The sequence below is a fragment of the Apostichopus japonicus genome, chromosome 18 (genome assembly GCF_037975245.1).
Source record: "Apostichopus japonicus isolate 1M-3 chromosome 18, ASM3797524v1, whole genome shotgun sequence".
Classification (NCBI taxonomy): Eukaryota; Metazoa; Echinodermata; class Holothuroidea; order Aspidochirotida; family Stichopodidae; genus Apostichopus; species Apostichopus japonicus.
In genome coordinates this window covers 2,275,306-2,293,649 of record NC_092578.1, presented here as the reverse complement: position 1 = coordinate 2,293,649, position 18,344 = coordinate 2,275,306, and the positions used below count along the sequence as shown (strand labels likewise).

The 18,344-nt window shown below is 36.6% G+C and overlaps 1 protein-coding gene and 1 long non-coding RNA gene across 2 annotated transcripts; both read right to left on the bottom strand.

Annotated features, from left to right (window-relative positions):
* Positions 1-653: 653 nt before the first annotated feature.
* LOC139958672 (uncharacterized) lies at positions 654-2,576 on the bottom strand. Its single transcript, XR_011789837.1, has 2 exons — positions 1,978-2,576; positions 654-1,888 (listed from the first exon to the last, which is right to left on the bottom strand). It is a non-coding gene; the product is annotated as an uncharacterized lncRNA (long non-coding RNA).
* Positions 2,577-4,876: 2,300 nt separating this feature from the next.
* Positions 4,877-17,934, bottom strand: LOC139958663 (beta-galactosidase-like). The gene is made up of 14 exons (XM_071955909.1): positions 17,763-17,934; positions 15,880-16,049; positions 14,845-14,995; positions 14,200-14,260; positions 13,173-13,267; positions 12,586-12,766; positions 12,119-12,177; positions 11,360-11,481; positions 10,884-11,046; positions 10,292-10,456; positions 9,651-9,758; positions 9,236-9,370; positions 8,332-8,577; positions 4,877-7,309 (listed from the first exon to the last, which is right to left on the bottom strand). Exons 1-14 carry the CDS (start codon positions 17,832-17,834, stop codon positions 7,061-7,063), a joined length of 1,977 nt encoding a protein of 658 aa, XP_071812010.1. The 5' UTR covers positions 17,835-17,934; the 3' UTR covers positions 4,877-7,060.
* Between the last annotated feature and the right edge of the window lie 410 nt (positions 17,935-18,344).

The window sequence follows — 18,344 nt, the reverse complement described above, 5'->3', positions numbered from 1 at the left end:
AGTTCCTTAATATAGTAATGATCAAGAATGATTAGCCTACAACTGATTTATTCATTCTTTGTAATGCAAATAAAACCCTCTAATTACTAGGAAATGGTCAAACTAAAGTTATGAGACAAAATCTTAGACCTGTCAACCCCTCAGTCCTATATGGTAAACTTGGAGACTTGTGCCCGACAACTAGATATTTACAAAACGTTCTGAAGTCAAATAACACTCATCGTTTTCACATTCATATCCACAACTATACATTAAATTCTCCTTACCGATTTAATATTCTTGCATGTGAGATTTGGAGATCCCACCGTGAGACAATACACAAAAACCGAGAGTTTCACGGTAAAAAAGTTGGCAAGTTTGGACCCTATCCCCTTACGGTCTTTTCTGATCGAAAAGCTGGCCAGACCTTTTAAATCTATACAAAACCGATACTTGATTTGCATCACAATAGTATGTTTTGTATAGGTTGTATGAATTATAAGAACATAATTCGTTGTAGTAAGGAATAGCATGGAATCAGCCTCAGAGGAGAATTCAAATTTTATACGTCATTAATTCCGAGGCTTAAATAATCCTGCTATAGACGTTAATCGGAATGAGGCAATGGTAGCGAATAATTCAATGATATAACTTAGGCATACAGTGTATCCGGCTTGTTACAGGCCCCTAAGTAATCTCAATAATTTGTATGATTTTTGCAACAATTAGTTGTATTATAAATCAATATCATAGAATATTATATATTAATCTAAGAATCATAGTATAGAACTGCCTGGTGTGTGTGTGCATATCTGGTGTGTGCAGAATATTTGGAAAAGTTGAGAAGCTTCTAGAAGAGTTAGAACATTTGAGAACAATTTAGAACATCTCAACAAGGTACACATTGGAACATGCTAGAACATTGGAGTGCCGCCAAGGGGACATCCCCTGTGCTATTTTTAGAACACTAGGTGAGGATTTCCTGGAAAGATGAAGTGACCTTTTGGGTTGGTTGAACTGAGCTGGAGCTACTGTAAGATGCTTCTAGAATGGATGGACATTTCAAGATCTTTCTGGACTTGTGAAAAGGCTATATAAGCACCTGATAATTTGAGATCAAGAGTTTTTAACCATCTTTGCTCCAGGAGTTTAATAACCTCTCGCTCAAGTGAATCCTACAATTCCAGTGTGAGTAAATACTCACTTAGTTTGACAGTAAAGTTATAGCTGTCTTTTTATTAGTGGATTTGCTACAAGTTTACCGGCTTCGAAGTCGCCCATCGTTGTGTAGCCGTCTTCGGTTCTGTGCCAGTCAGTACTACTTATTGTGGCCTCTGAGTTACCCAAGGACAGGAATCCAAGAATAAACAAGCTGCAAGCACAACTTGGACATTCATTAGTAGTCGACCTCCGAAGTGGAAGTCATCAAGTTGGGAGCTGGATTTCTTCAATATTGGACATTCGTCCGACTACAAGTTTCGCTGGAATATTCGCCAGGACTTTTTGTCACTGCGCTCGCGTCGCGGCACACAGTGACCAGGTCGTGAGTAAATTATAGTATAACTTATTAAATCTGTTTTAGTGTAAACTGCTTTGATATTGATAAATGATCTTTGTTTGATTTTAATTACCTTGAACACACAATTAAATAAATACTTATTGTTATATTTAAAGTTAAATTTTACAGTGTATTGTTTAGTCATTTGAGTTGTGAATCCAAGGGGAGGTGTATTCTGGCCTTGATCGAGTTGATCGTAACAGGCTTATATAGAAATTATAAGTGCACTCGGCTATTCATACTTACTCTTCGGGCTGTTTGGGTGTTTAAAGTGGACGTCATCCGGCTTGGTTACTCTTGGTTAGTAAATCGTACGGACAAGAACGATGACCGGGTGCCAACTTGTCAAGACTGAGAATAAATATGTAAAATTCCCCAACATTCGTTTGGTCTTCGTTGTTGACTGCGGCTTACCAAACCATAGACCTTCAATACTCCACCTTAAAGTTTAAGTAGTGAAGATCGACTTTCTGGCAGTAACAGCTAAACTTTTAGTCCTTGATCGATGGCAGGATGGTTGACGCTTATCATTACACAAAGGAAGGTATAACTGTGTGTTGTCCCTCTGAGGCTGTTGATGATTGAATCAAAGGCGCTACTAACGTGTTACATCAGTATGCTAAATTATTAGCATATATGCCTCTTTTTACACTAAAACAGTATACTACTGCAAAACATTGGTAGCGTCCCTGAGTTAAAGACCTCATTTATTCAGGCTTCAGCCGTCTGTGATGGTTTTTAAATCGACTGCTTAATTAATGCATCCAACCTGTTTCGTATACACTTTATAATAAACACACATGGGATGTTTACATCACTGACACACCTGTGTCTTCAAAATTAAGACGCGCGCGCCGTTTCATTCATTGTTCTTTGTTTCACTTATTGTATTGTGCCGGAAGTTTATAAGTTCATGACCTGCTTAACATGTACCGTACAGTCAATTAAAGTTGCACCTGTTAACTATTTCTGTGACGAGAGAGCACAGTGTTTTTGTTTTTGCTATTTGGTTCCCTTTTACTTGATTTCTTTGAATTTCCAGAGGGAAGCTACAGATCGACTCCAGTGTTCGTTATAGTTTCCGAATGATGGGTAAGAGTCAAAGAAAAGGATGCCGGTCACTGAGAGAAACATAGGCATCAATAAATCAATAGCTTCACGGGCGGATCCATGATTTTATAACGACTTCCATGTAACTTTGTCTTAGAGTCCCCCTCCACCTGCCCCCTCCCCCGGAAAAAAAGTATGACAATAGAATACATTGAGTTATTCGTTATACCTATAGTCGATCACAGTATTTAATCCATATGTTACTAATGGAACAAAGTCAGTGTATCTTAACCAGGTTGTTTCACGTCTCGGGCACTGAAGTATAATTCTTTTATTTAAAAAATGTTTGTGTAAGAAGATTTTATCATTATTATGTTGAAACTGTAACCTATACATGATTACTAATTACCACCATTTTGTTGCGGAGATCTGTCCTTCTTCCTAGTCTGAGAAAGTGAAAATATCCTTAAGTGATTGACTCTTGATTTCATCATGCTCTTGGTGTTTCCGGTGGTCAATTCGGTTCGAAAGTTTGTGTTCGAGTCCGTTATTTCATTGCCAGATTAATAACTCTTGACGTATTCCAAGAACAAATAAATAAATAGTTTAGAGGCATAAGAGGATTAGGGGAGACAGAAATTCACCATCTAGGACTTCATGTAAAGAATGCTAACACACGCAATTGCAATTCTTCATTAAAACTTAATCGTCTTTTATTCTAAATGCATCCTTGACACTTGTATAGGGGGACAGCAGACTAGGGCAAACATTCCGTGCGATCACAATACAAAAGATTGTCTGCAGCATATTAGCTATGTATACCGCTGTGATTAGGGTGACAGCCCGATATTCATAAGGTGCTATATTCATAAGGTTCATTGTTCATAAGGGTCATTATCCATAAGGTTCATTGTTCATAGGCTAAGGTTCGCTATTCATAATGAGCAAAACGGTTCATAGTTCATAAGGTTCGATATTCATAATGGTGAAAAAGGTTCGTTGTTCATAATTGGTAAAAGGGTTCGATATTCATAATGGTGAAAAAAAGGCTCGTTATTCATAATAGGACGAAGGGTTCGATATTCATAATAGAGCAAAGGGTTCGTAATCCATAATAGACAAAAAGGTTCGATATTCATAATGGAACAAAGGGTCCGTTATTCATAATAGGCCTAGCCAAAAAGGTTCGGTATCATTCACAATGAGGAAAGGACCCCTTTAGGAAACGTACAAATATGCGAAATACAGGAAGGAGAGAGGACTGGCCCAAAGGAATATGTCGAAAATGTAGGTTTTGCTGCAGGGGGTAGGGTGAAGCATGGTCTTGATAGTGTGTGGCTCATATTCTCTGCAAAACTATGCATCTGCCACCATCTGGTGGTGCCCCCCCCCCATAGACCTGTTGCCCCCCCCCGAATAAAAAGTCTGCTGAGGCCACTGGTTGAACATTATGGGCGTCCGCGAAAATGGAGGACGTCTTTGCACTTGTATGACGCACTCTCTCCTATTATGAATAACGAACTTTTTTCACATTACGGATTACGAACCTTTTCATCGATTATGAATATCGGACCTTTCTTCCTATTATGAATAATGAACCTTTCTTCCTATAATGAATAATGAACCTTTTTGTCTATTATGGATTACGAACCCTTTGTTCTATTATGAATATCGAACCCTTTGTCCCATTATGAATAACGAACCTTTTTGTCCATTATGGATATCGAACCGTTTTGCCCATTATGAATATCGAACCTTTGTTTCCATTATGAATACCGAACCTTATGAATTATGATCCTTTTTTATTATGAATAACGAACCTTTATTTCCATTATGAATAGCGAACCTCTTTATCGAAAAAAATGCATGTTATGAATAACGAACCTTATGAACAATGACCCGTATGAACTTAGCGGACCTTATGAATATCGGGCAGACCCCGTGATTAGATTACCGCATCTTACTGTACGTGTTGACCTGTACATGAAAATAATATATACGATATCCAGACAAGGGGATTAACCTGGAGGGGGAGGGGTGGAGGTTAGATGGGGGAACAAATTACTACAGTCCATCAGTTCCATTACTCTGTTCCCATTCCAATGGTATTCATGATTGGATGTGACTATACCGGTAGGTTTCTCTCATAATCGGTAACCCATCCTTCCCCACTTCCTATCCCACACACACAAATTAAAGTTGGCTCTGGAATCACTTTAAAGCAGCCTAGTTTTGCATTTGGTCCCCAGTCTCAACAAATCTACCAGGAATAGCTCAAACAGATAATCAGAAGATTCAACTGTATATTTATGAATATTAACACAAACAGCCCTCTTAAGTGGGCATGCCCTAGCCACTTGATTGATTGGATAGTGTATTTGTAAGTCAAACTTCATCTAAGAATGAAACTCAAAATTAAAAGGGAATACAGCAGAAAGATTATTAACTTTCAAACATGATTATGTTAATGAAACCATAAAAGGAAAACTCCTTGACTTGAGGTGTGTAAGTGCAGTATAAGCATTTGTGTATTCAAAATAGCATTGTAACAGTAGAAAATGAAAGACTTTTAAATTACGTAAAATACATTAGAATTTTGCCTGCTTTTCATATAAGTGATTAGAAACGCAAATTTCATAGTTTATGACATGACCTATGACATGAATTTAGCAACGGGGGGGGGGGGGGAGGATCTATTTGATAACATCATGAATATTTATAGTGTGATTTACATACAATAAAGACACTTGGGGGGGGGGAAGGGTGAAGGATCTATTTGATAACATCATGAATATTTATAGTGAGATTTACATACAATAAACACACTTGTCATATAATAACAATTTGATAACAGAATTTTGACCAACAAAACTGTCATTGTAATTGTTCAAGCCTCATCTTCTACTTCACAACATTGTTCCAACATACCAACTTCCATTGTTTCCTCTCTTTTCATTCCTTTTCTGAAGCAGCTATTTGTTATCAACTTTTAAACATCTTCATCTTCAGGCATTCCTGATAATAACATCTCTATTACAGATGTATCCCTGGTCTAACCAGAAAGATTCCTAAAATAAATTTTACACCAAACTGATATTATATTTGGTCTCACCGTTTACACATAAGACCATAAGGCTGTAAGCTAATAGCAGACACATTAGCAACTAATATTTTAGAAACAATATAATAGTCTATTTGTTCTTCATTTAATCTTCTGAGAAACCTTAACTTCAGGTTGTAGGGTGGTATACAGTTATACTTTGTGATGTTATCAGCACAAAGGTTCTTCTGAAAACAAAAGTACTGACCATCTCTCTGGTTTTGCTCTGTGGTTAACATTTATCCTTCAACTATATTATAGATTTATATCATAAAAGACTGTCAGTCAAAATGCAGGAAGCAAGGGGAAGTTTCCCTAACATTACACACGCATGAAATCTTTAATTAATAATAAAGTACATTTCCAGTAAATGAGTGACGTAGTTCATGAAAGTGCCTCAATTTCTTTTCACACAGATTTTAAGCCATTAGCGGTTATAAGTTTGCGCGCAAACACAGCAACTATGGCGTCCCAAGGTTCAGCTACATAAGTACAACACAGAATGCAACGATAGGGGTTGTGTAAAGATACCGTTTAGCCATCCTACATATCACATGACATCTTTAAAATGAAGAGTGTTGTACGTAAAAATGATCAAATGAGCTGGACCTTGGGGCGAGTGCACATTATGTAACAGTAAATTGTCTTACCTCATTACATGATATTGATAGCTTTTTGGTTTCATCTTAACCTAGCACTGCTTATTTACATATCCCTATATTTACATACAATACTAACTTGTGTCTTTTGATGATTCAATGTCATGAGATCATAACAAGTTATAGGAACTTCCGTTAGAAATAATGTATAAAAAGGAAGAAAAAAATGTAAGTTTAATATTTCTGGTCTTTTTTGTATTAAGTTGAATATAGTTTTAATTAGTCTTACCATCTCATGGTAAATAAGAAATATATCTTTGGACTAGATTTCAGTCTGAATAACCATTTTTATAACACAAAAAATATACCTGTTCCTTTTTAAGTAAAGTCCGACAAGATGGAGCCTGTGCACAAAAATCCAAACAGGACTTGATCCGCACTCAAGGCCTGTTACATCTAGACTGTAACCTACATGCATTTGTATGTAACATGTCAATTACTACACCGAGAGAATCCAGAAATCTGCCACATCGAAACAATCTGAATCACTACATAAGCTTCAAAGTTATTAAAGATGTGAAAATAAGAGAGGTGACTGAAGGGGGAGGGTGGAGGGTAAGGGAAGGTTCCTTTGGGGAGTTATAAAAGTATCTGCATTCTTTCAGGTGAAATAGAACAAAATAACTCAACTTTCCCCCAGGGTCACTGGTTAACCTTACTTTTCTGCCCTCTCAATCCAATATAGCACAGACGAGTACATTATCTACAACAGTGTTAGAAGTTTGACCATTTGCCGCCAATAAAGTCTTTCTGATGCACTGTTCCATTTATAATTGGTCGGTCAATGAATTCAATCGTACACAACTGCTCTGGACTGCATGGTGCACCCTCTAGTTCAAAGAGTAGCAGTTTATTTATCTTCGGACTTGCATGTAAGATGCTGGCTGGAACATAAAGGGTGACCTGTGGTCCCTTCATTGGCCAGTATCGTCCCAAGTTAAATCCATTGATGTATGCCTGACCCTATGAATGAAAATGAAAATGGTAGGCAATAATTATGCTTACTATAGGTGAGAGTTAGTGATTTATACTAAAGTGGTATCATAAAAATAACATCTTAATATCAATTGATATTTCAGAATGAGACACAGAAATCTGAATATGTATTAGAGTGGGTATAAAGATGAGTTAAACTAGAGCATTCTGATCTGACTTATGAGTCAAGTCAAGCATTTAGTCCTGTTGACTGTTTATAAACTTTGGGAATAACTAACTGAGTTTATAGATATTCACATCTCTGAAAAAAAACACACAACATCCCCTGAGGATGTTGCTCAAACACACAACATCCCTTGAGGATGTTGTTCAAACACACAACATCACATGCGATGTTGCTCAAACACACAACATCCCCTGAGGATGTTGCTCAAACATACAACAGCCCCTGAGTATGTTGCTATAAAGGAATATTGTGGGGATACCCAATGTACATGAGAAGCCATGCATAAACACAATTATTACCATCGATTACTGGGTTTCTCAATAGGCAGGCCTGCTGGAAAATTTGGCCAGCCAAAGATTTCAATCCGGTCCACGAAAGAAAAAGTAGCCAACATTCTGTACCTTAGTATCCGATATGCAGACACCTAAGTCTAAGGCTTAAAGGGAGTAAAGACTCGCGCACAAAGAAACATCTCATGCCGGTAATCTGACCCAGTTTCAAATGAGGTGTAACAAACACCACCATCGATACCAGAAACTACACACACAGCTTGATACCGTCGGTAATTAGAAACTAGTGTACAGTCAATACACAGTTTGGGGAGAGTCTTCAATGCCTTTAACCATCTAAACCAGCCTGCCCTATGCATTGTCTATTCTAGGTACGGTAACATTATGATACCGTCTGTCTCTTTGCTCTAACCAACATTTACTCTGCCCCTAGCAGTAAAGTAACTGAATACTCTCTTATATGATAATTACATGTTCTACCAGGACGACAAGTAATATAATATTGTGCAGCCAATCAAATCATAAGAACATACCTTTGTCCAGCCGGTGGTCCTTAGGAAGGTATCTTGAGGAGGATTTATGACAGCGAGATCCGGAAGGGTCCCTACGTAAAATGATGGTACTTGAAAGGGTGCATCATCTTTTACCTTCTGTTTGTTAATGTATGGATACTTAGTTCTCTTTTTCAACAGCAGTGGCATCACTCGGTCAAAGTCTAATGAATAAATTGACCAGTTAGTTAGCACCGTACCATTTAATGTGACATTACCAAAGATACCCTGCATCAGAAGAGAGAGAGAGCAAAAGAAAAGGATCGTTTTATCCAATATCGGTAATATTTCTTATCATGGAGAAGCAATGCTTTACATATTGATGTAAAATCTGAGTACCATATTGGACAACCGTAGATAGGAAAATACTAACATGAATACTAGCTCCCACAAGAAACCCACAAATGGCTATAGGTTTTACTCCCTGTTTTTCAACTTTGGCTTTCCACAAGATTCAACTGGAAATGTATGTTACTCACATCAATGTACCAAATGTTTTTAAAAGAATAGCTGTAGACCTTTACACTGTACATCAAGAAACACAAATGTTTTACATGGCCATATGCTCAACTTCAGATGTCTTCCCAATAAAGTCAAGCTAAAGCATTACTTCACACCTACGGTCCACAGAAGTTTAGGTCCACAACCCAGAATCTCCCATGAGGACTCAACAACAACCCACCACTCATAATTGATGCTCAGAATGCAAAAAAAGTTACCTTGGACTATAGACATGATCTTACCAAAAAAAAGAACTTAATTGATCAACATTGGCAAGCTCCAAATACTGTAGATAAATTGATAAATTTTCAAAGCCTGGCAAAATCTCAGGAAACATCAAAACACAACCCACTTTGTGTCAATGCGGACCATTGTTTACACTCACCTTTGGATCAGCCAAGTCAGGCCCATAATTGAGATGACCCTGTGACTCCACAAATATATCTAAAATGTCGCCCTCTGTTGTTGCATTTATACTCATATTGTGATTATCAATCCTTGTCAAAATTCCTTGAGGAACCTGTAACAGAACAAATGATGGTAAAATGTAATTTTATTTTAAAAATGCTTTTAAAATCTATAAAAAAAAATAGCTGCCGTTGTTCATATCATACTTCTGTTAAAATTTTCAAATCTGTTTTATCATGGCTCTGGTATTAAGACAATACAATGTGATGTCTTGTGATCCAGTAATGAATCTTTGTGGGTAAGTAGAGCTTTTTAAGTTTTGAAAAAAGGCCAACAATATTCTCAGTTTTGAATACTATTTCCATGGTAAAAGGATAATTGAAGTCACTTACCTTGTTGATCATGATGTAAGCCCTGTCTCGGATGGCTGTGGAACTGAGAAACAATGGACTGGTAACGTTGAAAGGGATTGCTGTCTGATAAAGCATGAAACCAGAGTACTGAAAGGAGAAAAAAATTAGTAATTTGGAGAAACAGGAAGAAACGTAAAGCTCATTCATTCAAACAATAACAAATACCTGATACCAAGAAGTAAGATGATTTACTGCAATGATTCACTTTCAATCCATGTATGCAAACCATCATTTCAACAAAAACAACCACAAAAAGAATGATCAAGTGCTTATCCAAATGATGGAAAGAAATGTTTCAAAGAAAATACCTTACTTTAACAAAAGGGAAAAATTTCTGCATTTCTCTACTGTATAGCAAATTTACTAAATAAATTCATACATGTCTAGCAGCATTTGTATGGATTACAGAATATAATAAATTTCAACATTTTATGATAAACAAATGGGCAAACATCATATATATTTACAAATGTAAACACTCAATGATTCCCCTGTGTGTATGACAGGGTCATAGAGAAGAAGTGTTAGTGATATTATAATAATTTCATACGATGTTCATACATAAATCCTGAGACATGATTCATAACGATACTTATTATGGCCCTCTTAACTGCCGTTACCTGTTGCATTTGTTCCATGGTTATGGGGTAAGTGGTGTTAATGGGTCCGTAAGGGGATAATGTATCCAGCACATCGTAGAATGTTGTCTGTGGTGACATTTGAATAGTACCGTAGCCATATTTAGGCGATGGTCCAGTATCATTGCCAACTGGTATAGATGAATGCTGGGAAAGTATAAAAAAGATTCAAAACATTTAAATTTTACAAACTAAGAGAAACATCTACAATGTAGTTAGCAACATTACAACAAAAACAAATGAAAGAGAAATGAAGAGAAGAAAACAATGGTAAGTACAACATCTGAAGTTAAATCTCAACAACAATAATTTGTCATAAACATTCTGTTCCTATCTGTGTAACACACTGGCATATGTACATATTCAAACACCTTATTAGTATTTTTGACATTTTCCTTTCATCCCAGTGTTTCTTTGTGAAGCACAGCTTTCAAACAAATGAATACCTTACACGCAGTCACCTCGTCATTAAATGAAGATGAGTGAGACTTTTGATAATTTGAATAGTTAACTGTCACTGAAGAGTTGCCTCATACACTGAAATAACCCACAACCCACTTGAGAATTTCCTTACCCTGGAAATAACGTCCCTGATGGCATAGTACTTTTCAGTTGGGTCACCAGCCTCAGAGAGGGGAGCGTTGTAGTCATAGCTTGTTGGCTGCGGGTTGAATTTGTCGCCTCCTCCATTGGCCCCATTCCAAAATCCAAAGTTAGTACCACCTTCAAACATGTACCTGATAAAATCAGTGTGACAAGTCAAAGATGAAACCAACATTAAAGGAAAAAGAAAGCGAGAAAATATGGCTTATTTACTAAGTTCTCTCTCAGGTTCATGGTTCAATATTTGTTCTCACAAGTTTACGAGGTTGAGCAGATATAACCTATCAAATATAAACAAAATCTAAAGTCTATACCCTCCCCTCCCCATCCCCCACAATCTTGACCCCTACTGACCCTTCCATCACATTGCATGATGGAAGTTCAGCACCTCTTTTCACTCCTACTTCTACTAATTCTTACAATGCAATGGTTTTCCACATCACTCACATATTGACATTAGCTCCTATTTTCAGTAATTCATCTAAGGTCTTGGTTATAGCAGTAATAGATGTTACTTGGTGCTTCATGCCCCAGTGGTCAAGCCATCCAGTGTAGAATTCTGAATTAACCTGTAAAATCACAGAGAGAAATGCAAGACATATGACACAAGGTACAGAGTAGAAGAGAATTCCAAGAATACCTGATACAGACTATGTTTTACATTACTTGAACCCACAGCCAGACAAAGAGAAAATTAATGAATAAACAACATATAGAAACCCCAACCCTAGTTATTTCCACTTATCTATCTAAGGACCAGTATGTTGATGTTAATACAATTAAACACAATGTTATTAAACCACTACAAGTATAACAGTCTGGATATAACTACACTGGCTGAAAAATATGAAAGACTTGATATACAATATCTGCTTTAGAAAAGGAAAAAGGGGTAAATCACCATGAAAACATCAAAATTTACCAAAGGTTATAGCACCTTTAATAAAGGCTTATTACTAAGGAGATTATCAGATTTCATTTTCAATTCTTGTGGCCTGTTAGCCTTTTCTTTCCATTTGTGATATCTGGTCATAACAAGAACTGGTTCAATTAGTTTTACTGAAACTTTTTGAAGGATTTTATAAATGTTATCTCTGTTCCATTTGTCACATCCACATTGCATCAGAGAATCCAATTATTATGAAAAGTTAAGTTTGTACATTTACAAAAACTTTACAAAAATACCCAAAAAAGAGCCATTCTTACCAATGGACCGCTTGGTTCATATGCTCTCTGAGCCTGGAAAGCTTTGGTTACATTTGTTCCTGAAATGACAAAAAATTAAGAACAATAATTATTTCAGACAGCAATAAAGACCAAACAAGAACTATTGCTAAATATACTGCTTTATCTACTGTCACTATAAGTTGGTTACCAGTTAAAGGGGGCTGATGTTTTGATCATAGCAGTATCTTTTTTAAACTACAACAAATGGAGAGAGAACAGGTAACAACACCATATGGGAGGATTACATGGAGAAAAAAAATGAGCTAACTTGTAGAAACAAAAGCAAAGACATTTAGCTTTCTGCTATTAATTTTTTTTTTTAAATACATAATCCTTAGACTGAACACTACTACTATCTTTTGAGCAAGTGGGTATAAATCTATAAATTAACAACTTAACAAGTGTTTATAATGACAATGTTAAGCCAAATGGAATCACATTTCTACCTGGACCAAAGTCAACTGTTGCATAAATTCCTTCCAAAGTTCCACACTTGAGATAGCCTGTACCAGCACCATCAGTTGAAAAGAGGACCACATCTGGTCCCAAGTACTCTCGAAACAATTGATAAAGATGTTTCAAGTAGGTATAATCACAAGCTGGAAAGCTCCCATACTCATTCTCCACCTGTATCGAAAGGTGAGCAAGCAAAAAGTGTTAAAAAGAGGAAGGAAGCTAGGAGGAGGAGGAGGGGGAACGGATAGGAAGGAAGGAGGAGGTCTGGGGGAAGGAACAGAGTGACTGATGTTTGACACCCTTTTACATAAATAAATCAAAAGATAGGGGATGGGAGGGTTGGAGAGGGGTGAGAGAAGAAGGGATAAGGAAGCAATGTATATCTCAGTGTCCTCTTCCATACAGATTAACCTAGCTGTAGCTAATTGTAGACAGCTAGAGTCATTTTTGTGTGTATGGAGAGACCATCAAGTATGACAACAAGAGGCCAACCTAACAATATGTATCTTTCGTCATAAATATTATATGGCAGGATATTTTAAATCAGCTGGAAGCTTCAAGCAGAGTGATTTCTGACCTGCACAGTGATAATTGGTCCTCCATTCTGGTAAAGGAGAGGTTGGATTTTTGGTAGCAAAACTCCCATCCATGTATCCACTGCTTCTAAGTAAGCTGAGGAAATAAGAAAGGGTAATTCACCTAGGAATGAGTTATTGTAAAATCCTGACCCACAAAGTAGCCTATATGCAATTAAAGTGACAACAAATGTTCAGTTTATGTATACACAAATCACAGATGAAATAAATTTATCAATAAATCACAAACAACTTATAAACAAACTAAAACAAGATTTGATACAATACACTACAAATATTATAGAGCTGTGTACTACTTCTTTCACAATGGCCTTTAAATAAATTTCAAACGGGTGTATCTCAGAAAAAAAACTTGACATATTCAGCAACACTGTTAGCAACTTCCCCAGTGCAGCTTGCAACCAAAAACTTACTGAAACCAATTGAAAAGGTGTTCACTTTATTTATTTGATTGATAGTACTCCAGGGTTAGCTAATTCCGTCAAATCCCGATATTTGCTATTGACCATTCTATCAACTAGGCCACAATGCTGTCTCAACTCCTCACATAGAGACACTTATAAACAAAATCGTTTCTGATAGTCATAGTAGACACCCTGGAATAGGGGCCAGATCTTTTCATGAATAAACATGATTTAATACTGACCATTTGATCTGTAAGAAGATGATCTAGAAATCAAGATTACTCGGTGTAGACATTTAACCAACAATGAGAGGTAACCTGTCATTGTTGGTTAAATATCTACACCAAGCTAATCAGTGCTCTCTTTCCAATGTACATTTGTATTTTAGGTCTCGGAACTCACGACCTTCAAATACAGACAACTTTTTTGACTCTCAATTGAGGAAATACCAAATGCTGGCCATAATTTGATATTATACCTAGCAGTATACTAGACACTTACTCTAACAAGCTCATATATTGACTTAGTAGTATAATGCAATTTGCTCATATGTTTTAGTTTTGATATCAAAGTGTTTTGGTTTCTGTCTAGGATGAATACTAACCTTCATCAGAGGATCGTAAGGCTATGGATGTGTTCTTCAACAGCCATGCTGGTAATCCACCCTGTGAAGAAAAGGTAGAAAGAGTTATGAGATAAACTTGTTAATTGCAAGAGGAAATTTTGCACAAGAACACAGAGAAGCTAATGAAGGGTCTCATACATGAATAGAAAAAAAACAATCATATAATGCATGAAAGGGTGAGGGTGAGAGGCTCTGGGACAGGGGGGGGGAAAGATTTTCTTTAACAACAGTCTTAAGGAAAGAAAAAGTTTATCATTTGAAGGGAAGGTAATGAGCACTGCAATGGTAGGAGATGTGTTCACAGTAATGAGGAAATTTGATAACAATTGGATTCATTATATTACAGAGATGTGTTTCACTTTTTTTCATAAAAGTTAGGAGTAAAATTTTTATGAACATTTGGATTCACTATATATTAAAATATTTACAGTGCAATAAGCTTTACAGATGTTATGGTTTATTTGTCTTTGTTTAAATATTATTTTGAAATTAAGCTAGTGTAATATTGTCAGTAAAAGTTTAACTACATGAACAAGTGCATATTGGTTACGATCAAAATGATTCTGGCTTTCACATTGTTGTTCAGGTAACATGAATGTACGGCTGACACATCATAGTACTTACCAAATCCCATTCAGCACAAATGTAAGGTCCTGGTCTTAACACGACCAGTAATCCTTTCTTCTGGGCAAGATTTAGGAACTGAACAAGGTCAGCATCACCATCAAAGTTGTACTTCCCAGGTGATAATTCATGAAAATTCCACGGAATATATCTGAAGATGGAAAGCCAGATTTATGGTAAAAATTCTTAGCAAATGATGAGAAACCATTAAGACAGCTGTAAACTTAAGTCAAACATACAATAAGGTTGCAATAACCTAGAGTGGCTATGCTCAATACTAGTTTCATGCAGTGTATTAGTTAAGATCTGGCAAATTTAGGTTTTTATTGGCAGGGATAGAACCTGTCAGGCCAGTGGTATTGCTGTCACATTTGCATAGTCTGTTTCATCATTGTTCAGTGATGTCTGTCAGTAGCTCCTTGGTCAATGCTGTACTTGGTACCTGATACTTCTAGGGATGTTCAACATCCTTTGTTTACCTTCTTTAGTAGAGCTCTATACTCTGGGAGGGCATTTTTAGAAGGCCAGCAACCATAGTGCAAGACTCTTAATAAGGTCATAAACCTGTGTGATTGACATTTAGATATAGTACAGTACTACCAGGGAGTTGTTATGGAATAACAACTCCCTGGTACTACATGCTATACAGGGATGTGTGCTTCATTGCATTATAATAAGGAACAAAATGCTTCAGAATTTGTCACAGATATGATTTTAATATCTTTTGTCAACAATTCCATATACACCCACTGACAAAGTTTCACATGAATTGACTACGAGCATTGGCAGCAGAAATTACAAACACATTTTGCCTTTTAGCATTACAATATTTAAAGAGAGCCCTAGTCTTGAGGTGTTTTAGACAAGATTGCCCACGCATTATTATTAGCTCTGCTGTGCTGCACACCAACATCCTTGTTGTGATACCCGAGAGGGTTTTTTGTGATACCCGAGAGGGGTTTTTAACGAGTATCCTACAGAAGCAGAATATTTCAGTTCGTAGTAGTACATAATGAGATTACAAACAACACTTACACCTGAATGGCATTTAGTCCTGCCATGTACATCTTTTGAAGACGATCCTCCCAGTACATGGAAGGTACCCTGGAATAGTGAATGCTCCCAGAGATGTAACGAAATGGCTGTCCATCCTTGACAAATGTGTCATAGTTTCTATCAATCGTAAAAGTCGGACTTTCGGAATACTATTCAGGGAAATATCAAATACAAAACATTAATTTGGAACAAAGTACAAGTAAGAGATAATAGGCCCATAAATTTACCTTTGAATGAAAATATAGATTACTGCCAAAAACCAAGTATCTAAATACTTTTATATTCTGTTTGATGCACATACTTGAACATCTTCACATGGGTAGAACTCAACCGCCTCAGAGATAAACAGCTATATGAGACAGTTATGTTGGATATGGGAATGGCTCTAAACAATTTATAACGCTTATGCCTGTTACACTGTATATAATTAGAAAAGTCGATCCAGACCCATGTGGAGAAAACATTATACAAAAAGTTATGATAGACCAAATAATTAATATTTATGTTATGTTCTATTCTTTCCTTTTAATGTTGCTTATTTGTGTTAGTATTAATGATTTATTCCTTCCTAGTTTTAATGCAGTTATTTATATATTAGAAATTATGATCGATTCTTTCCTTTTAATGCAATTCAAACTATTAAAAGTATAAGACACTTCTCAATTTGTACATTAGTAATAGAACTAGTATGCCTAGTAGATGTCGGGACAAACTAAAACGAATGACAGCGAATGACCGAATGACAATTGACTTTGTACAGGGTTAATTATCATTTGTGAATGACAGCGAATGACAGCGAATGACAACGAAGGACAGTATTGAGAAGAGATAGAATGATTAACGGAGTGGAGTAAATGCGGTTTTTGGTTTTATGCGCAAAAATGATTTGAGGAAAATCGCATGTTACGTGGTTGCAGGGTTTTGGTGTAAGTTACGGATAGAAACCACAGGGAAAGTTTTTGTGTCAGAATGCGCTTGAGTGTTGTGCTTTTTACCTCTGTAGATTTATGTAGAAAGATAACTGAAGCCGTTTCAAGATTATAGTATTGTTAGTTTCTAATAATTAATAAAATCAAACTTACAATTTCGCTTACTATAAGGACAGGTGCGTTTTTATCTTGTCCGTACATTACTAGATCTAGATACCCACGAAGTCTGAAATGTGATATACCCGGTTGAAGCAAATGTCTGTGCTGTCGTTACTGTCATTCGTTTTAGTCAACGCAATATTTTAGTGTGTAAAACATATTGTCATTCGTTATGTGTAACGCAATTGTCATTCGTTTTAGTAACACCCTAGATGTCTTGTGATCTGTAAATAGCCACTACACTTCAGAAAAGAACAAAATGGATCCCACATAAATCCATAAATGATGTAGGCCCCTGGGCATATAGGCTTATGTTATCCTGTACTGTACCAGCAATAGCGTATCAATATTGAACTTCTTAATTTAACATTAGCAGTAACTTTAACTTACAGACAAGTGTTATATCAATTATCATTATCTTTCACAGCTAGGCCTACAGTGAATCAATGTAATTCATTTGAAAGGGTAGGCTCATGTATTTGCATACAGCTAGCCTTTCCACGGATTTGCTACATCGTTAAGAAGCACCTGTCATTGTCATGCGATTTGGGCCAGACAATAACTACTTACTACTATTACTAAGCTAGGTGCAGAAATACTAGTACTACTACTAGTAATAGTGGTAGTACTCGTAGCCTCAGTACGACCCTAACGAAGAGTGTCGTCTGAGCACAAGCCTACTGATTGAAGCGTCATAACATAAGGCCTGGCCTAGCAATGGCTGCATCCGTTTGATTCTGCATGTGAAGTAGGCCTATAATCAAAGATATTTACCGCTTTTGCATGCAACGATGTCACACAAAAAGTACATGTTAGGAACCCCAGTAGCAGACACGAAAAATTCATAATAGTTGCATTTCACCACAATCTTTACAAAAATTCATGTAACACAGTGGTAGCCGCTCGCGTTGTGTTATCGACTTCCTTTATTTAGATGTTTTGGTTTGTATACACGTGACCGAAATTGATCTGTTCAAGGTGTTGTACGGAGTAGTATGTGTTACATCCTAAGGAATAAAAATGAACCCCCTTTGTTTCTTATTCAATGTCACACAAACCGAAAACTTGCCAGAAATTGTCGCACACAAGGAGATAAAACAAGATGACTAAGATAAACGCGTTATGCAATATATGTCATTGCAGCATTGGGGATCTTAATGTTTGTTAGCTTCCTTTGAAACTACTATGTAGAGCATTTTGGTCCTTTAAATTTACTTTCGGTTAAGTTATTCCGGCATTATTTGATGGGAGCACCATATGCAGCCTACATTAACCACTAACTTGTGATTCCAAATATTTCTACTGTCAGGTTGACGTCTGACTACAAGAACCTGTTGTATATTTCAAGGGTTCCAC